The sequence below is a fragment of the Bidens hawaiensis genome, unplaced genomic scaffold, assembly GCF_021521415.1.
Source record: "Bidens hawaiensis isolate Kalapana, Puna unplaced genomic scaffold, B.hawaiensis_p1.1 tig00045464_1, whole genome shotgun sequence".
Classification (NCBI taxonomy): domain Eukaryota; kingdom Viridiplantae; phylum Streptophyta; class Magnoliopsida; order Asterales; family Asteraceae; genus Bidens; species Bidens hawaiensis.
Window position 1 is genome coordinate 42189 of NW_027498094.1, and position 21786 is coordinate 63974.

Genomic DNA, 21786 nt, shown 5'->3' on the forward strand with positions numbered 1-21786 from the left:
TTTCCTAGGTTTATCTTTTTCTATTTTTATGTATTTGTTTTTCTATAAATTGTAATCGTTTTAATAAGAAAAATAATCAGAAAATTATTTCAAGTTTGGTTTCTCTTCTTCTCTCTTGTTCTTGGAGCCTAATCCACTCTACGGGTGTATCAGGAGATTGACCATCTAGAATCGGTCTCTATCAGAGAGAATGAATCTTACTAAAAGTTTGGGACCTAAATGGTGGAAATTGTTGAGAAATGACTGTTTAAGTGGAAATCATCAGCATTGTCAATGGGTGGACGCTTTGTATTTGTAATATCAGTACTTGACGTGGTCGATATCCTCCTCCGGCGTGGAGTTAGCTTGAGGCCAATCATCGTTCGGAGGAACACTCTTGTTAAGGTTACTTTTTCCAGCCATACAAAAATAATACTTGAGAACAATATGACTGAAACTACCGGAATCTTTGTTCTAAGTGGCGCCAGTCCCATGATGGACGCCACTCGTTGCTACAACGAGTATAGATAACAATAAAGGTACGGCGGTCCAAGAGTATGTCACTAATAGGGCTTCCTAACCTGCTAAGATCAAAAGAAAACACGACTAGCTAGTCTCATCGTAGGAGGGGGTCTCCTACGATCAACCTCCGACGTGAGAATCAATGATATGCTACAATAATGAGGTGGTAAGAGTAAGTATGAATGCTTGTGACTTAAATCTTTTCTTCATGATGTCCCCCCTGGGTAGTTAATGCTTTTGGGCTCAGTGGCGCCAATCCCACAATGGACATAGACCAATGAATATACTCATTTTGCTATTTTGGGCCTGTTTATTGAAGCCCAAAAGCTGGAAAATTTTTCCTTCGTCATATGGTTTGGAAGCTAGGAGCTTATAGTCTGAAGCTTAGGACTAGAAGCCAGGAACTTCTCGTATCGAATTTGCATCAATTATTGTTACTTTATGTTTGGTGGCGGCTTCCTGCTGTGACTGACTGATTTGATACTTATTGCAAGAGCTCATCATATCACCTAAGGTAACAGCTAGCCCTATAGTTGATCACATCCTTCCATCTGCCCCTATACTTTGGGGGTTTGAAATTCAAAAAATTTATTTATAACTCCTTAAGAACCGCCATTTGCAACATTTCCACTTTCTTCGCCTTTAATCCCTCGGATCATAACTTGTTCTTCCGACGGTTTAAACCATTGTATTTCCTTTAAGAAAGGTATGATCCTTCTTCCTTCTACTCTTCTTTCCGTCATGGGTTCCAAAGCAGACATGACTACCCAGTTTTCCAAGCTTACCCAAGCGGAACTCGGCCGTTTTTTGTTTGGAATATGGGACAGGAGCTGAGCTTAAGCTAGAATTACTCAAACCTTCGACCCCTGTTTCCAGTTGCCCTCAAAGCAAGGTTGCCCTTTACACCCGATACTTCAACCAATCCAAACTCCAATAACCTTTTTTCAAGTTCTTCCTCGATGTTTTTGAATATCATGGTGTTTGTCTCGGCCAATTGGCTCCTGTTGGTGTTGCTAGGATACTACACTTTGAGATTGTTTGTCGCTCCCTTGGTTGCGAGCCTATATTACTGATGTATCAAAGATTTTTTAACTTGCCAAGAACGGGAACCGGTTCACCGTTGAGAAAACCTGTTACGAAACTGGTTGATTTTAGGCACGGTTGGTCTTACCTTCTCTTGGAAAGATGTTCTTCTATGTTTCAGCCCATATCTTACGTTTTTCTCCGGTGTGACGAAAACATGAGCTTGCCTTGAACCCTTCCAAGCCTAAGGTTGAGGACCCTGATGCTAATATTTTGAAGAACCTTAAATCCGTGTCTTTTAAGCTTTGGACTTTTTCTGAAAATTCTTCACATCTTTTCAATTTAGTGGAGATTTCTTACTTCAAATTCCTTCTTCCATAATTATTTTTCTCTGATCGTTTCAGTTGAGATGACACTGATTTGTGATTTGTGTGTTGGTCTGGAATGCAACGGACACTCAACAAATATTACAAGAAAAAAACGAGGGCAATTTAGTGATAGTTAAGGGGTGTTTTGTGATTGCTTATATTATGAGAGAAAAAGCTTCATAAGTTACACTTTTATAACTTATTAACTTAATGAAAAATTATAAGAGGATTAAGGAATACCAAACACCCCGTTAATGAATTCTAAAGGAAAGTAAACTTTCACTTGACCAAATGGAATGAAAGTAACATTCTTAGGAATGAGGGAATTTATAGAAAAACATTCAAATTTCAATTTTATCAAAGTGTGAAACAAACATGATTATCAAGGGAAAATGTCCATGAAAGAATTTGGCAAATTAAATGACCCCTTGTAGTTTACTCTTGATTTGAATGTATCCTAAGCTAATAAAAACTAATGTTGACTTGTAAATTGAACTAATAACTTTTCAATTTGGCATAGATTCGAGCATCAACCTTTCTCCGAAGGTCTAACCTTTATTTTCTTCAGTATTTGATTTTTTGATGTTAATATAGGTGCGCTTTTTATTTAAACAATCTCATGTGCACGCACACACGTCGGTGCACACCTACATACACACACATATAAAGTTTTAACATTAAGTATATAATATTTACTATTTAGTAACTAAGAAAAGGTTAATAATTTAAACTACTTACCACAATTAAAACAATTCTTGTCATGTTGCTAATTGAGTTAATCATAAAACATGAACAGAGAAAGACAAATTCATTACTCTTGTCGATAGTCGTATAAAGAAAAAGACTAATTCGCACTAAATGAATAATAATTAACAAAAGGTGAAAGAATTTATAATATTTAACTGATAATAGTTTTGAATTTAAACCAACATCAATACTCAATCTCCTATTACGATTCACGAGCATGTCTTTACAAGCATACTGTCTTCTCCTTGAGATCTACAAGGGTGAGCCTTAGTCAATTGTCCCATGTATAAGCGCTGTCCTACCACCAAAATCATGCATGCATTATGAATGACAACAATTTAACCTGCAGACACATGACCATAATACCTACCACACGAGCTAGTTCATTACCATAACGCGGAATGACAAACATTCAACTAGCGGATCACACGCCACAAATGTTGCAACATGTTACCTTAAGTGACATCCCGTGCTAATTATCTCGTCCACCAACGCAACCGAGCCTCCTCATCCTATCCTACAGGACAACGGTTATAACAATATTATAGCACACACTAGCTTACCTTAAGTGTCTCCTTTCACATGTACACACCATACCACTCGTCATGGAATTATTTTATATTAGCATCGTGCAATGTTCATAAGATTCACAATAATCATTATTCATTTTGTGTATGACCTAAGTGTGATATCACCATACTACGGAGGCGTTAAAAAGTATAAACACTAACCTCTATTAAATAAATCTTTTAATCCCCCGCTTGTGGTCTAGTGGTAGGATGCTTAGATTCTTCAGTAGGAGGCTTAGGTTCGAATCCTACCTTTGTCACTTTGGATGGATATTGGCAATTAAAGATTTGAGCTAGGCCTTATGCAAAGGTTGTCAGTTTGAACCCTGAGCCCACTCGGGTTTTCGTCCCACCGTTTGATACTCCAGAGAGTTATGCTCTTGTGGTAGCACAACGACTGTCAAGTGGCAGTCAGCGGTATAGTTTCAAAATAATAATAATAATAAATAAATAAATAAAAATAAAAAAAACCATAAAAACAAACCTCTAATAATTTTTTAATTTGTCAGTTAGAACCCTGAGCCCACCCGGGTCTTCGTCCCCGCTGTGTGTTACGTCAAAGAGTTCTGCTTTTGTGGTGGCACAACGACTGCCAAGTGGCAGTCGGCGGTATGGTTTCCCGGGGGAACGTCAAAGCCAAATTCTGAAACCAACGTGAGCCTGATTAAGACAACATAGTTTGACCGAAGTTGAGAATCAGAGATCTCTGAACATAAATAGTACGGCCGTCTAAATAAAAGAGTTGTCGTTCTAAAAAAACGGGTAAAAAATATTTTTAAATAAAAAATCATATTGTAAAATTTTCACGAAAGAAGCTTAGAAAAAAGGAAAAAGATTCCTCACTACCCCACGCGCACAAACTCGCGTTCAGCTAACCCATCATCTCACACTCCTTGTCTTCATTCAAGACCCAATCCCCTACGCCTCACGTCCACGGCTACACCCACCCACCACCGTCCGATCCATCTATTCCCCCAAACCAACGAATCACATCCCACAAAACCTGCACACAACTGCACCGCAACCACACCGACACATCTACACCTCCAAACCTCAGGCTCGTAACCGAAGCTAATAAATAAAAATATAATAATAATGTCTGAAGGAAAGAAAGAAAAAGAGTCCATCTTTCTCGCTCATCGGTTTTAGTGAGAGAAAGAGTGTTGTTGATAGTTGCAATACATGTATACCTATACATACATATATATATATAGATATATGTATGTATCAGTAAGGAAGAAGGTGGACTCAGCTACTACTACTGTTACTATTACTGCTTCTCTTTGATCTTCAAGTAAGTAAGTGTGTGTTTTAGCTTTCAATTGGATCACTGTTTTGAAACCCTTAGTTTTAGTTTTAGCTTTAGCTTCAAATTGGACTTGAATTGAGCTGATTTTTGATCTGTGACGTTAAATTAGGGTTTGATTAGTGGGCAGCCGTTGGAATTGGTAATGATTGCTTTTGCATTATTGGTGGATTTTGGAGGTAGGTGTGATGTTAGGGTTTGAGGTCTGAATTCACTGTTTTTTTGATTTGTGGTGGTGATTTGGGCCGTGGAGTTGTTTGTAATGTGTGTTCGTGGTTGTGTAAGTTTTGTTGGAATTAGGGTTTTGTAAAATTAATTTGTGCTTATTGTTGGGCATAAAGATTTGAGGTGTATTGTTTGTGGTTGGTTGGCTTTTTATGCTTTGTGAGACTTGAACTATTGAAGTGTTTTTTGACTTTTGAGTATGAGATTGTGAATGCAAAAAATATTATTGTACTTTGGACTTTTTTTGTTCAAAAGTGGCTGTTTAATCATGATGCGGTGCTTCTTTTTTATGTTTTTTGCAAGAAAGAAGCAAGCTACCGTGGTCAAAAAGGTCGACAACTCCTTTATGATCGGGTGTAGTATGTCTGAATGGAGTTGGGAGTTTCTTGTTTTGTTTTGTTTTGAATCTTTTGATTATGAGTAGCTGAGGCTTTCCTTTCTGTGTAAGCTTAAAAATTCTTATGATTTGTAGTATGTGCTTTAGTAATTATTGCTCTTACTTTAGCTTACAATGATGGTTTCTTCCAGCATCATTAAGCATAAGTCTTGGTTCATTAATGTGGCTAGATTTAACTATCATTTCTTCATGCTTTTCATTATACTAGTCATCATGCTTGTTTTTTTTTGCACTTTGCAGAAGTTATATCCACAGGTTCTTGATCCAAGATGTATAAACGGCTGGCGACATAAACATTAACTTCTGTCATAAGATAGTTTAGGAAGGGTTTGATTATTCATTACAAGCAGTGGTTAATAAACATCAGTCTCAGTTATATTAAAATTCAAATGTTGCAGCGGCAAATTATGTTTAAGCAGCTAGAAGAACTCCAGCGGCAAAAGAAACTTAAAGAGTTGAATGACTCGAGACAACAAAATGTTTTAAATCAACAATCTTTGTTACAAAATAAGCAAGCTTCCGGGGCTCAATACGCACCTTTAATTAATGGAACACCGGTTCGTGATCCATCCCAAATGTTTATGTTTGGTAATACAAACTTGGTACACGGGTTTCAAAACGGATCACCTTATTCACAGGCTCAAAGTCAAATCCTGCAGTCAATGAGTCTTCCATCTCAGCCAGTTGATGGACTTAGTTTTAACCGGTTTTCTAATTTCAAGGACCAACTCGTGAACCCACTGGCGAACAGGTGAATGATCAGTTTAATGCTTTGTATCAAACAGGAATTGATCAAGAACAAGACATTATCAACCCATCTCAGGAGTTTTCTAGTTTGGATCCATTGGAACAGAAATTTTTGTTTACAGAAGATGACAATGTGGGAGGTTTTGGGAGTATGTTTGAGGATAATGATAATACGCAAAGTTTTCCTTCGGTTCAAAGTGGCAGTTGGAGTGCGCTTATGCAGTCTGCACTTGAAGAAACCTCGAGTACTGATACAGGCGTGCAAGAAGAATGGAGTGGTTTGAGTTTTCAGAATCCAGAACTATCAAATGATAATAATCAGCCGTCTAATTTAATCGAAAATGGAAAAAATCCATCTTTATGGCAGAATAACATTTTTCAAAGCACACCGTCTTTAAGTTCAAGACCTTTACAAATGCATCAAGGATTGAGTGGAGAGTTTGAAAAGGTAAATAAGCAGCATTTGATATGTGTATGGTATAACTTATATTGCAATGCCAAAATACTTAATAAACTGTTTTTCTGTTATCTTTTTATAGGGTTTCTTGCCTGATAATCAGAGACAATCTGCATCAGATGTGACAACTTTTAATAGTATATCTGCGAATGTGGATAGATCAGCTGATTTAAATTCTCAGACTAGGTGTGTATTATTTACGATTTTTTCAATTATCTAAACTACTTTTCAAATAATATGTTTTGGTTTATCATGATAGTCGCCACATGCTTGAGCTTCTTCACAAGGTGAATACATTCAAAGAGTATAAGCATGGTACACAGTCAGCATACACAGACTTGCCCCCAGTAAACGAGACGCCTAAAACTGAAACTACAGATGCATTTACTCCATCCAGCAATTCTTCTACCCCTCAATACTTTGGATTGAGGTTGGGCCCACAAAGTCAAAGGCCCCCCATAAATTACTTTGACTTATCTCAGTTCTCCCAACAAGTGGTATGTACCACTTTCAAACATTATTATTATTATTTTGTATCACACTTACGGATTCATTCTTATTTCCATTAAAGGGCGAAGATGGTCAAAGATCATCATTATTTGAGGCTAATTCAACAAGGCAGTCAAACACATGGGTACAGCAGAATCTTTCTGGTATGGGATTGCAAAAAGCTCCAAGTGGGTCCCCTTCAACGTCTGACGTGGCAAATAGCAGGATAGAAACTGCTTCTGAAGCTCCAAAGGAGCCAGACAACCAGATGTGTGCCAAAGGAGCCAATGAGTTATTAGAAGCTGCTAGTGGACATGTGCTGAATTCTCAAGGTTTTGATTACACAAAAGGGCAAGAAGGTAAAATCCATTTTGAGGAAGAATCGTTTTCAGGACGTGCAATGAAGAATGAAAAAGTTGATTCGGGCATTAAAGCTCCTCTACTAATGTCCATGTCACAGCTCAGTTCAGTATATGAAAACTATAAAACCATGCTTGGGCCATCATCTAGAGAAAGTCAACTAGGCAAACATGTGTCTCACCCTCTTCTTCAAGATGGTTCTCAACTGCATAGAAACAGTTCATTTGCGCAAATGAATCTAACCAGCACAAGTCAATATGGGAGTGTTTGGCCAGTAACTGGAACCAGCTCACTTGCTGTTAATCAAGATTTGCTTCTTTCTCAATCAAAGAAACGTAAATTTCCTACGTACGAGCTTCTGCCGTGGCACAAAGAAGCCACAAAGGGTTCTTCAAGGCCTCACAATACAAGGTGGGCCCCACATGCCTATTACTTTTTCTGTATACCTGTTGCACATGTGGCATCTTGATTATGACCTAATCGTGACAAATTTCTTATGTAGCATTGCTGAACTAGAATGGGCACAGGCTGCCAAACGAGTACCTGAAAAGGTGTGATTTTTCGCATTATGTGATTTTTCGCATTATGTCAAAGAAAAGAATAATACTAACAACTCAGCTTATGCAAGTGCTGTTTCGACCCGCACCAGCTGCAATTCTTTCAGATGACGCTAGTACATGCTACAATACCATATCATATTTTGCTGCTAGATTAGCACTTGGTGATGCATGTAGCTTGGCAAACCATTCTCACACGCCTTCTGATACATCTCACTCGTAAGAATTACACATCAAAGTTCATTTTCCTTCTTTCATTTGTTTGAAATACAACAAAGTTGCAAACTTTAGCACCATCGATCTATCAATTGTTTTGATTAGATTCTTTCTTCAACTTTGCGGTCCAGGTTGTCAGAGAAGGGCACAATATCCAAGGGCAGTGGTGATCAAAATCTCTCCAAAATTGTTGAAAACTTCATTGACCGAGCCAAAAAGCTGGAGGATGAACTTTTAAGGTATAAACACAACCAACATTCTTGAAATACTTAACAAGCAAATAATGCTGTTTAATAAGCTCATGGCTCGCTTGAAAAAAGCTGGTTTAAAAACAAGCCGAGCCTGTGTTGGCTCGGCTTGTTGGCTTGCTCGATTGACTTGTTTTAAATTTAACCCGAAATTTTAATATATTTAATAACAATAGTAGAAACAAATAAAATATTGAAAACAAAAAACAAAAATAATACATATAATATTTGAATCTGCCTCATTTTAAAAAAAGAAAAACAAAATAATACATATAATTTTAATAATTCTCTACTTATATAAATTTTATCTTATGTACATGCTAGAAAATTATATTTTTTCGGTCTTTTGTATATCTACGTGTGGATTTTTTTTCTTAATATAAAAAAAGTTAATGAGCTAGCTTGACGAGCAACGAGTTGGCTCGAGGTCGACTTTTCCTCTTTCCAAGGAGAAAGAGAGGCTACTCTCACTTAACACAAAAAAAGAAAAAGAAAATTGATATTAGTTTAAATGTCTAGAATACGGGATATTGTTAATCATGTTTTTGTGAAGGGCATGCTTGTAATTTTCTTTTACATGAAATTGGTTAAGGGTGGAGAATGGAGGATCAGTAGTGGAAATAAGAATGGAGTCACAAGATCTTGAGAGATTTTCAGTGATCAACCGGTTTGCAAAGTTCCATACCCGGCCTCAAATGGTTGCACCCGACCCGTCATCCTCTGGTGCTCCTAAGTTACATCCTCAAAGATATGTCACAGCTAGCCCAATGCCCAAAATAGTACCCCAAGGGCATAATTGTCTTCCCCTCTGACAGTTATTTTTACAAGTCTTGTTTTTGCCTTATCTTTGCTTGTCTAACTGCACTTTTGGCTTATCTTTGCTTGTCTAACTGCACTTTTGGCCCATCTTTAGCTAATTTTGACAACATAGTATATAACGTTCTTTTGTGCACATGAGCGATTAAAGGCCGCGATGAAGGCTCAAGACAGGTATGCATTTCATTTAACTTGGTAATAAAGTTATGGTACTAGGAATCTGACAGTGACAGAGTGGACCTTAATAGAGGTCAAATTAGTATATTTGCTATGTGTTTGAATGTATGTCAACTGGTCCTATGTGGTCTTTAGCACATAGCGATCGATATTGCCAATCAGGTGCTTTTTTTTTAAATGTATGTATAATTAGCAAGCTTTGTATCCAAGCAAAGCTTTAGAGCTCCTTATGAGAAGCCTATTGTACAAAACCTTGATTTAAAAAATCTCCCAATCTTATTTAAGACCAACTTTGTTTATTTACAGATTATCAAAAACAACAAAATCAAAGAACTAGAATCTACGCCATTACAATCACAAACAAATGAGTGTAAATGCCTCTACCGTGTTCAAAGGTACAAAATAATTAAAGAACAATTAATAACATGGTCACTACTTAGTTAAATATGGAAGTAAATCGTACCTTTGAACACGGCCCCTCAATTTAGCTTCGGACTGTTCAATGTTAGAATTTTCTATTGTGCAGTCCACAAGAGATGATTTTACACACTCGTGACTTTCCCTCGACGACCCTTTTCTAAGAAGATTAGCAGTTTTATCTAGATTGATTCACCACAGAAACCATCATCTTTTGTCTTAAGAAATGTAAGTCAATCTCAAAATATTTAGTTCGATCACGAATACACGATTTGCAGCTATTAGTGTAGCTGCTTTAGTGTCGCCAACTCACAATACAAGCTAACAAGCAACTTATGACTATGGATGAGCTCTAGTGAAAGCACTAGTTAAAAAAACACTGATACCAAAAATCTACAAAAATTGGTACCGGTATCAAAAGCAAAAATTCATTAAAATACCGGTCCAAAGCCTTAATAAGTGGGTGCCGTTTGCTCATCTCTACTCCACAAGAAAATCGTTCAAAAATTTTAACAACCAAATAATGTCTGGTTTCTTGCTTTTCTAGGAAATTAAATTGTTTCCTAAAAATATGCAAAAACAGTAACACACTTTCTAGTAAAAAAACATCTTCCTAGTTAGAGTCTACATACCCTTTTAACTCAAAAACTCAATTTTCTTAAAAAAAAAAATCCTTTTTCCGAGTGAACTTTTAAGATATCTAAGTAAACCTTAAAGCAACCTTGAGATTGCATGTATTGACTCGGACGATGGACACTTTTAACTTATAGGAGGCTGTGTAAATAAGAGGACAAAGCATGTATTGACTTGGTCAATGAATACTTTTTATATCCGGCCACGTAAAACTTGATGAAATACCAATTTGAAAGTCCCGAATGATTAATACAAAAATTATAAGGGTGGTACGAAAGATCTCAAAAAGTGGTTAAAGTTCAGGGACCAGGTTGAATGACTTGGTGTCTACGTTATTATTTATGGAATTTATTATACTTAGAATTAGAAGTGGTTTAGGTTTTCTAATTTGAGTCTATCTTGTTCTTTAAGTTTCATGTAGCTTATTTATATAAATAAGACGTAGTTTATTTGTTTTGTTACTATTCCATTCTCGTTTATTATTAATTAATAAAAAGAGTCGCATAAGGTTTATGCAAGTCGGGTTTGGTTTCTTCATTCGTTTGATCGAATAAGTTCAACATTTAATCTCAAAAAAGTTTGTTTAAGTTTTCCTAAATCTTTTATCATAAAGCTTTGACTTAAGACTTGATATTTCTATTTCATGCTCACTGTTTCTCGCACTACTAAGGTCTAAGGATCACCTCCATGTCCAAATTAAGTCCTGGTCCATTGAATTATAAGGGCTGCTCGTTGTGAAACTTGTTAAATCGGCGTGATGCTTAGATGGTTGACCCTTAACGCCGGATACATCACGCCGCCGGGTTGGGATGTTAACGTGGGCACAAGCTTGATGATGGGACCACCTCAAATGACTAATCACATTTTTCTTCTTCTTTTATTTAATGCCTAGTCAAACCACAAAACACGAGCTATCAGTTGAGTTAGTTAAAGCCTATGTGACAGTGACATGGCATGACGCTTTAACTAACTCAACCGGAACACCCAGCAATATTTCCATACACTATTTAAAACTACATAATTGCATGCTCTTGTTTTCTTTAAATTATTCAATTAAAGAATTTTAAAATATAATGAAAATAGTCTACTATACCATTAAAACAATAACTATTTTCAAAAATAACATTTATTCTCATAATTTCTTACTAATAAAATAATTTAAAATTAAATTAAATTACATTCAACTTAATCACATTCAATATATAATTCAATATAAATTAAAAACTATCATGTTTTTCTTTTCAAAGTTTCATGGTAGCTATTCTTATTTTGGTTTCATTTCGGGTTTTGGTTTTTGTTCGGTTTTAGTTTTTATAAATTTGATTCGTTTCAGTTTCGTTTTAGACGGGTTTAACTTTGTTCATTTTTTGTTTCGGTTTTTACAATTTTTGTTTTTGGTTTGGTTTCAGATTTATCGGTTTTAGTTTTTCAGTTTCATTTCGGTTTTTGTTTTAGTTTTATTGGTATTTGGTTTTATTTAGGTTTTCGGTTTTACTTTTTTTTTTTCAATTTAGTTTCGTTTCAATTTTTATTTAGTTTGTTCAGTATTTGGTTTTAGTATCTATTTGGTTTTAGTATCTATTGAAAAATGAAATAATATGAAGGGTTCACAAAATAAGTGAAAGGTTCACATGGGTTTCAACTTTCAAGTGTTTTGAAGTTCTTGAAGCTTTATATTTTTTTGAATCTTCACAGTCACTAATAATGAATTCGCATTTGGTAGAAAGGATTTCAAAAGGTAAGAACGTTATATGTGTTACCCTTCATTTTCTTCTTAATCTGCAAGTGTGTTATTATTTTCATTTATGAAAATGGGTCATTTTAGAAATGTTTTTTTTTTATTTGCTTTGGCTTGGATCAAAACGGGTTATTTTAAAAAGGTATCAGTTTAGTTCGGGTCAACGAGTCAATACAAAAAGGCATCGATTTCATTCTGGTTTCAATGGGTCATTTTAAAATCGCATTGATTTGGTTCTGGTCAAAACATGTCATTTTAAAAAGGTTTAGATTTGGTTCTGGTTCTTAAATGAGCTTTGAATGTGCTTCATTTTATGAGGGTGCAGGACTTTTCACATGAAATGTAAAACCAGTTTTCGTAATCAGTTAGTCACTATGTTTGTTAGATTGGTATATGAATGTTTATGTCGTCAACTCTGTTCCCGGTCCAGGAATAAAAGAAGCCTGAATCATTCTTGGATGCTTATCGGGAATCTTCCCTGGATGCTTATTTTCTTATTTGTTTGCTTTCCAGAATAATGTTAGTGAAGTTTGTTTGTTTTATATTAATATTAGTTTTTAAAATTTATGAAGTTTATTTTTAAAGTTTTAAATTTTCTTCGTAAACATTATACTATATAAAGTCATTTTTTGTAAGTTTATGAATTTAAGTACTTTGTTTGCATGAATATGCATTGCAATTAAAAATCATGTTGTTATAAAAAATATATTAAAAAATAATTAGTCGTTTAAAATTGTATGTATGCTTACTAGACGATTTCTATATTTTCACCCGTGTCGTGCACGGGTCAATAATCTAGTTTAATATGAAAGTAAATAATACTCGAGATATTTAAGATAAAATAAATCTTCAAGTTTCCTAGTTTACATCTAGTTGGGTTTTGTTGACACATCCTAATGAATGTCATATGAATTTAATACTAAAACCTAACTTATCAACTTATCATTATATGGTCCCACCTAACACCAAATATTAAAATTATTTGTCACGTCTACTTCATACCAAACACCATAATAGGGAAACTATTTGTCAAAAACAATGGCTACACTTCATCATTGGCTAGTTTGGGGATACGTTTGAAACCAGCTTATTGGCTTTTTTTTTAAATAAAAAATAAAAAAAATTGTTTGACAATTATAAAAAAACTTTCTTATTTTTACTATTTAAAAGGGTTAAAAAGTTGTTTTTTAAAGTCATAAATCCTGACTTTTCAAAAAAGTTAATAAGTCAATAAGTTGTTTTGAAACTCAAAACATGCTCAAAGTGAGACGACTAAACCAATGCATTAAGCTATTTAAAACTAATCAAGACATCTAAACCATGTCCTTTTATCTTTAGCAAACTTAATGATAGGTATACTTATTTACGACCAGAGGATGAGACAACTCAATATTGCCATGGTTAACTCGCCATGACCGAAATTACAGTATGTAATATCAAAAGGGTTCTCTAAGTTATCGTTTGTCCCTACCTATCTACCTATCAAGTGACTACAAGTGGCAATCATTAGTCATGACCACTATTATGAAATAATAGGCTGATTTGGTATAAAAATAAATTATACATGAGTTTATTTAAGTCATCTTATAATATTTTTGAATTACATATTTTTTTTTTACCTTTTCTTTTTGTGGTTTTCCAAACCTGGCCCACTTCGGGCTCGGGTTAAGGAGGTTGTTGGTTCCAACCTGAGAAGTTGAGGGTGGTAAATATTGGAATCGTTTTTCAACATTTATATTTATTCATAAAGCCGTTCTTGATTCCTACATTTTACAAATACACCCGGCCACTACAATGCCATCACCAATAGAGAATAAAGGGTGTTTTTATGTACCACATGTCGCATAAAATTGAGAAAGAAGTCATCGACACAAGTGCAAAACATAACGATCTTTCTAGAAACACAAACAGAAACAAAAAATGTTTTCGTGATACCTCGGAATCCTTGTTAGACTCGAACGTGTTTAGATTTGGTCTATATAAACCGTGCAGAGTTTCATTATTGTATTTTGAGTTTTGTGAAATTTCTCAATAAAGGTGCTTGGGTGTTTAGCCAAATACGAGTTCGGTTCATGTCCTATTCGATATCTTGTACCAATTCTCTTTAATAAAACCAAGAGTTAATAAAGAAATCAAACCTATTAATTGTGAAAACTGATCATGAAAAACAAACATATTGAAATTATCCATTCAACATATACAATATAGTGTTTTGGCATTTTGTGGCATTGTTTGCATTTGCAGGCATAAATCACTTCTTCAAATTCTATGCTTTAGAATTAGTCTTATTAAACAAAAATGTACCAATGATGCAAACCGATGTGCGTAATACCTCAAGCATATCAGCAGCAATACAAGAAGACAATGTGACAAGAGCAAGATGAATAAAAAAAATACGAAGACGATACAAACACAAACAGATAAAACAAAGAAAATGATACAAACTGAGTATGCCTGCTACAAGAATCTATAACGCGTTAGGCAGGACAAACTTGAGCTTAGTTATAAAAATAGCAGTAGATATGAATATATAGTTATATACAACATATAATAAAAATAAATATGGGAAAGCCGCATGCTGTACTTGTACCTTATCCGGCCCAAGGCCATGTCATCCCGATGATGGAGCTTATGCATCGGTTAGTCGAGCATGGTGTCAAAGTGGCATTTGTTAACACAGATTTCACTCACAACCTGGTCACTAATGCAGCATCCAATGATGAGTGTGTTACTGATTTAGTAAGTCTTGTTTCACTTCCGGATGGCGTGGAAGCTGCAGAAGATAGGAACGATTTTGGTAAGCCAACGGATGCAATATTCCAAGTCATGCCTGCGAAGCTTGAAGAGCTAATTGAAAAGATTAATGGAAATGATGGTGATGAAGTTACATGCATTGTTGCTGACCATTGTATGGGTTGGGCCTTTGGAGTTGCAGAGAAGATGAAAATAAGAAGAGCAGCCTTCCGGCCCGCAGCGGCTGCGATCATGGCAACGTTGTTTAGCATCCCCGAGTTACTAGAAGATGGTGTCATTAACAGCAAGGGTGATCACTAAGCCTGGCAAAACGGGTGGGGAGGGTCGGATTGGGTAACGGGCCAAAAAAGGTCTTTTAGAAAAGTATCAATATGTTGGTGACGGTGACGACAAAACAGTTTCCGTGGGTGGTGTTGACTCATTGGGGCCCGTTTTAAGTTAGCAAGCTTTATAAGATTGACACGGTTTGATCCATTGTATAATTTGAGTAGGGCTGTAAACGAGTTGAGAAGAGCCGATGCTCGAGCCAGGGTGGGCTCGCACTCATTTACAAACTCCTGGCTCGTGGATCCAGCCCGTTTATTTTTAAACTTTTTTAAGTTTAAAAAAGTTATTTTTACTAACACAAGTTTATATAGCATAATATTTTACATACACATAATGCAGCGTTTACTTTTAAACAAGCCAAATGAGAATTTTCAATAAGTTTTTTTTTCATTAAAAATGTCATTATGGCTTTAAGTTAAAAATACACACACAAATTTTTTTTTAGTATTTTTTAATAATATAGCAGAATATTTTACATACACATATTTTTTAAATAATTTTTTTCATTAAAACGAGAAATTTTTTTTAAACAAGCGAGCCACGAGCCTAGCTGATCTTGACTCGGGCTTCGCTTGTTTTACAAGCCGATCCAGCTTGGGTCGGCTTGTTTACAAACGGGCCTTAAATTTGAGTAGTCCAAATTGACCCTTTGTATAATTTGAGTCGACCCAAATCGGCCCAACCTATTTTTCGAAAGATGGTCCATGATTGATACCCCTGTCGATTGCAGGCACTCCCGTGAAAAAAGAGATGGTTCATCTAGCACCAACCATGCCTGCAATAAACCCTGCAATGCAATAAACCCTGCACACTTCTCATGGGTCTGCATTGGTGACCTAAAGACACAAAATGATCTTTTCAATTTGATGGTCAAAGCAAATGAGTTTATAAAACTCGTAGATCGCATTATTTGCAATTTAGCTTACGAGCTAGAGCCTGCAACATTAACCACATTACCCGAGATCACACCAATAGGCCCCTTATTAGCAAGGGCAACAGACTAGCCAAACAAACCGGCTACTTCTGGAAAGAAGACTCAACATGCCTCACATGGCTAGACCGACAACCAGCCCGCTCGGTCATCTATGCTGCATTTGGCAGCTTCACACTTATGGACCGTAACCAGTTTCATGAACTGGCACTAGGACTTGAACTGACCAACAGACCGTTTCTGTGGGTTGTACGCGAAGACATGGTTGGAGAAATGATCAATAACTATCTAACAGAATATATGAGCCGAATGCATGATCGTGGGCGGATAGTTAGTTGGGCGCCTCAGCAACAGGTTTTGAGCCATCCTTCTGTGGCTTGTTTTGTGAGCCACTGTGGTTGGAACTCGGTTTTGGAAGGTGTTAGTAGTGGCATACCATTTATGTGCTGGCCGTACTTTGCTGATCAGTTTACTAACCAAAGATACGTTTGTGAAGTTTGGAATATTGGATTTGAGTTACAAAAAGATGAAAGGGGTATTGTTTCAGGAGAAGAAATCAGGAATAAAATCGAGCGGCTTTTGGAAAACACGGAATGCGAATTTAGAGCTACTGATCTTAAAGAAAAGGTTAAAGTTGCTGTTAGCAAAGGTGGTCATTCTGATATAAATCTCAATGGTTTTATTGACTGGATACAGGAATGAGATGCATGGTTTGACTATCATTCTAATAATAAATGGAGGACTTCACAGACTGTTTTTGTATCTATAACAAGCTCAATGTATTAAGTAAGGTTATGTGCGCAATGGGCTCTATGATCCATAAAGTGCAAAGAAATGGTGTTAGATAGAAAAAAGTTCATTTGTTATTTATGTGTACGGATAGTCTTATCGTGGCGTATAGGATACAACCTGGCATATGATTTGGTATTCACAGGTTGACCATACTATCCACATATAGGTCACTGATAGACCTATCCGTGGCTGATTGGGTATACGATAACCTGCATGTAACAAATTATTTGTCAACGCGTACCCTAGACGCCACAGAGAGGTCTATCTATGGCTTATGGGGTTAAAGTTGAATTATTGAGTTCAAAGGCTCCTCTATCTCCAAGTCCTTATATATACTCCACACCATACACACACGTAACACAAACAAACACAAAGGTATTTTGCGTTGAAAAAAATTGTGATAAAGAGCATTAATGAGTAATTACTATATATAATAAAACACGACTTTGGTGTCGCAACTATCTGATTGGGTCACTTTGCGGCACCTTAATGGTCAACAACATTTTGTTTTTGATTTTTTGTTTTTTTGTCTTTTTTCCTTTTTATGTTCTAGTATACCGACCAATTGACCAGATGCAAATTTTGTTTTTTCTTTTTTTTAGTTTTGATACCGTAACGAACGACGAAAAACGACATAATTCGCGCTGACTCACAATATTTTGTTTTAGTTCTGATATCGTAACAAACTAAAGAAAATTGATCAAATGCCAATTTGTTTTTGTTTTTGTTTTTTTCTTTTGTCAAGGTTTAGTTCTGGCATTGTAAAAAACATGACAAAGACCGACCAAATTTGCGTAGACTCAACATCCAGGAATATACCAATGTCTGAATTTTACCGACCGATGCCACCCCGTTGTCTGCCTCATTTTTTATTTCCTTCTTGCTTTTTTTGTTTTAGTTATGATATATCATAACGCATGTAACCGAAATCGTCCGAATTCCCGTCGACTTACCGTTTCAACGCCCGGGACCGATAATGCTTGAGTACTAACCCATCCTAGTTACTAATATTAATCAACTTATGTACAAACTAATTAAAAATAAAACGGGCCGCTTTGCGTCGGCTGCATAATTATTTATGGAAAAATGAATAGTGATTAATATTATTATTATTATTATTTTAGTTTTAGGCGTTTTCACCATCAACTCTCCGTCCTGTGTCGTCATCTTCTTCCTCTATCCAACCTGAGGTTCCATAGCAACTTTCTTTCAGGTGTGATTTTATTATTATTATTATTATTATTATTATTATTATTATTATTATTATTATTATTATTACATCAATATCAAAATAGTTAGTGATTCATTTTCCTGATTAATCACAATTGTTTCATAATAAACATTTCTAGGGTTTTCTGTCTGCGATCCGATAAAGTAATTATTAACACGTTACCGAATTCGATGCTGAGTGTAATCTTATCTAATTCCTGTAATTTTCCCTAATTTTAGTTTAGTTAATTGATCCAACAATAAGTTTTGTGTTTTATGATATGCCCTAACTCCCTACTCATCAATAATTTAGGTCTTCACTTCTAATTCAATCATTAAAAGTTGCACGATTTATTCCAAAAGCTTGTTATTCAATTTATTGTACTTGATTATTTCACCTGATTCTGTAATCTTATGCTCTCATTCACTTTAAAATCGCCAGGCGCGGTGGAGTAGGGACTAGCAGTTAATCGAGAGTAATATGTATTAATCGGATTGAATAAGTTTATACGTAGTTTGTCAAATATACATACGTGCACCGAATTTTATATATGAAATTTTCAATTTTGATCGATTTTGACAACATAGCAATCATAGTTATCAAAAGCATTAGGCGCACTCAAGGCGCGTAAACCTTGCCTAGGGACTAGGCGCAAGGGGGGGAAATTTAGAGGGCCTGAGGAAAAATATGTGCACTTAAATAAAACATTTAAAATATATTATGTATATGAAAAATAATACTATTCTTCAAATAAAATGAACAAAAGCTATTATATAACAATATCATTTAATTAGTACCAAAAGTTCTAAAATAGTCAAGATTCAAATGTGATTCCAAAACTTGAATAACAAAATGTATCAGTATGATGCCTTTGACTCCTAGATCTAAGTTTCAATAGCACGCCTTGCATTTCTTTTGCTCGGCTTTTATGTTCTCATGTTCTTGGTATAGACAATACCGAAGCGCTCGCCTAGGCACTAGAAGCGCATTTATTGAGCCTTGCCTGAAAAATGAGCCTAGGCACAAAAAGCGAGGGCTTTTAATAACTATGATAGCAATTAATCGGGGACTAATCAGCGCCTAGGTTCGATTTTTACAACCATTATAGATTATGCCTTTCAGCTACAATTAGGTTGGAACAATTAAACATGAATTTTAGCTTCTAAAATGCCACACAATATTCTCTCTTTGCACATTTTTGACGTGGAGTATATATATATATATATATATATATATATATATATATATATATATATATTTGCAGGAAGGACGATCGAGTTCATGATTTTTCGCAAACTTCGTTGACATGGCGTCTGATGAGATACTAAAGGCGGTTTTCCCGTTACTTGAAGGCACTGATTTAGCTGCGTGTATGGCAGTATGTAAACAATGGCAAAACATAGCTCAAGATGATTACTTTTGGAAATGTGTATGTGCCAAAAAATGGCCGTCAACTTGTAAGAACTCGCCGCCTCCTATAACTTATCAAAAACTATTCAAAACTTTTTACAAACGTGAAAACAACCGAACCCTTCTTCCTCCAAGAATCTCCTTACAAGACCTCGAGTTCTACATCGACTTCTGGGCGGACGGGAATTTACTTTTCTCACAGGTTGTCCCGGGGCCTGCCCTCCAGAAGGGCAACTGGACCCCGCCACCTGGGATCAGTCCAGAGTACAAACTAACACTGCCTGTGAAACCACAGTTTTCGGTTCCTTATTCACAATCAGTTAGTGTTTCTGTGCTTGTGGCGAGAAAAGATACTAATAAAGTTGCGTCTGTAATTCATGACGCGACGTTTGACTATATTGAGCGGTCATCGTGTCGGGCACTAGCGTATGATTATCTTGTGATTTCGCCTGCTTACCCGTTTGTGTCGGGGATTCGTGCTTGGATTGCTTTGTTGTTTATTGAGGATGGTGATGACGGTGACATTGATGTGTTTGGGATTGAAATGGATTTCTGTGATGCTGCGAATTCTGAGGAGGAAGTGCTCTGGTTGTTGGATATGCTTGATTGGAAGTAAAGTAGGTTTCGAGTTTGATTCAGCGTTTGTATCTGGGACGTGTATATGTTGTTGGTGTTTAAAAATTAAAACTTGTGTTTTTTTTTTACTGTTGATGTTTGGTTCTGTTGGTAATGTGCAATGGTGTGGAATAAAAGTTAGTTAATTACAGATTTGGGTTTTTTTTTGTTTAAATTACATTTATAATCCCGACTGAATGCACTCAAGGCAAGTCGCTGAATAAGGAGACTGTGAGGTGTTGCGGGATGGTCGCTTTGGTGTGAAGCGATGATCCATGTTTCGAGTCATTAAGTTCTTGTCCTTTTATGTTTTTTTGAATGCTGTCAAAGTCCTGGAAAAAAATTGGAGTAATTGATCTATCTTTTCTGGCTTGGGTAAGTAATAAGTATAGTGCGTCCTGTAAGAGCTCAGGTCAAGTTTAGGCTCATTTAACATACTATACAAGCTCATGTCAAGCTTAGGCTCGTTTAAGGTTTTTCACAAAATACCTAAAAGTATTTATAAATCTTTATAAGTTAATTAATAAATATTAATAAATAATAAACAAGTTGAGTCCAAGCTTGTAAAAAGAACCCACAAGCTAAACTCGGGCCCAAGCTCTTGTAAGTCAAAAGGAGTCGAGCTCAAGCTCATTCACACCCGACCAGATACCAACCAAACCATAATAAACTGCCGGTTTTAATTTTTCTTAGGTTTAATAAAATAAATTATATTGCTATTACTTTTCAGCTAACTCCAATAGTACGAAGACTGAGTGTAACAGGTGTTGCCCGGACACCAAACCGTGTGGTGGCCAAAAGGGGCAAAGGGCTTTTGTTTTAAACCCTTAATAGGACACCAAACGCTGCCGTAGACGTGCACAAAAAAACCAGTTCCGGACCCGAACCGGTGGAACCAACCCGGAACCGGTTCCGGTTCGTACCCGGTATACCGCATACCCGGTTAGCGTATTATAATACCTGGACAACCCTACCCGGACCCATGTATTTGACAAAAAATCGGTTCCTACCCGGAACTGGTTCCAACCCGATTTCGGTTCCTACCCGAAATAACCGGTTCCGCCGGGTTTTTTCCTAAAAAAAGCCGTTGAACCGGTTTCGTCAGTAATATAGCCGTTGGAATCGGTTCCAACGGCTATATTATCTATGGAACCGGTTTTTGAACTAGACAACTATATAAAGGGTTGGATGATCACTTGTTTTACCACTCCAACTCAAAAGCATCAAGAAAACTTATCGGTTTACACTTTACACTCCAATTTTTTTCACTTCCATTCCACCACCACTCGATAACTAGTTGTTATGGCAAGCCAAAACAAGGGCAAAAGAAAGGCGGCGGCTACCGACTCCGTTTTATTGACCTGGTTTGTGCCGAAGATGACGCCGGAGTTGCAAAGATCCTCCCTCATAACTGCAACGAAGAAATATGGCGGAATTGGGATTTGGTTGAGTTGCTTAATGGAGACATTAAGGCTCGTTGCAAATTGTGTGGCACTTATTTAAAGCATGATTCGAACTCTACTTTAAAGAAGCACATCGAGAAGAAATTTTGCAAGGCGTTGAAAGAAGTTCCCGCCACGGTCCAAGCCGAATTGGGTAAAGATGGGGCAATATTTCGTTACAACGTGAAAGCGGTTCACGATAGGATGGTGAAGTTCGTGATTTAACAAGGTTTGCCGTTTAACCACTTCGACAACCCTCAATTGACGGCCTTGATTAGAGAGACTCTTCAACCGCGCTACACCCATGTAAGTCG

The 21786-nt window shown here is 36.3% G+C and overlaps 2 protein-coding genes and 1 pseudogene across 3 annotated transcripts; all 3 read left to right on the forward strand.

Moving 5' to 3' along the window:
• The first annotated feature begins 5382 nt into the window (after positions 1-5382).
• On the forward strand, positions 5383-9084 carry LOC143595672 (uncharacterized). Its single transcript, XM_077074635.1, has 8 exons — positions 5383-6331; positions 6423-6526; positions 6600-6837; positions 6912-7600; positions 7692-7740; positions 7784-7965; positions 8094-8201; positions 8803-9084. The coding sequence occupies exons 1-8, from the start codon at positions 6035-6037 to the stop codon at positions 9020-9022; spliced, it is 1887 nt and encodes a 628-aa protein (XP_076930750.1). The 5' UTR covers positions 5383-6034; the 3' UTR covers positions 9023-9084.
• A 5469-nt stretch (positions 9085-14553) lies between these two features.
• Positions 14554-16755, forward strand: LOC143595674 (UDP-glycosyltransferase 83A1 pseudogene; annotated as a pseudogene). The gene is made up of 2 exons (XR_013146564.1): positions 14554-15034; positions 15803-16755. The product of XR_013146564.1 is annotated as a UDP-glycosyltransferase 83A1 pseudogene (transcript).
• A 2531-nt stretch (positions 16756-19286) lies between these two features.
• LOC143595678 (F-box protein At5g39250-like) lies at positions 19287-20183 on the forward strand. Its single transcript, XM_077074639.1, has one exon. It carries the CDS (start codon positions 19312-19314, stop codon positions 20029-20031), a length of 720 nt encoding a protein of 239 aa, XP_076930754.1. The 5' UTR covers positions 19287-19311; the 3' UTR covers positions 20032-20183.
• The last annotated feature ends 1603 nt before the right edge of the window (positions 20184-21786 follow it).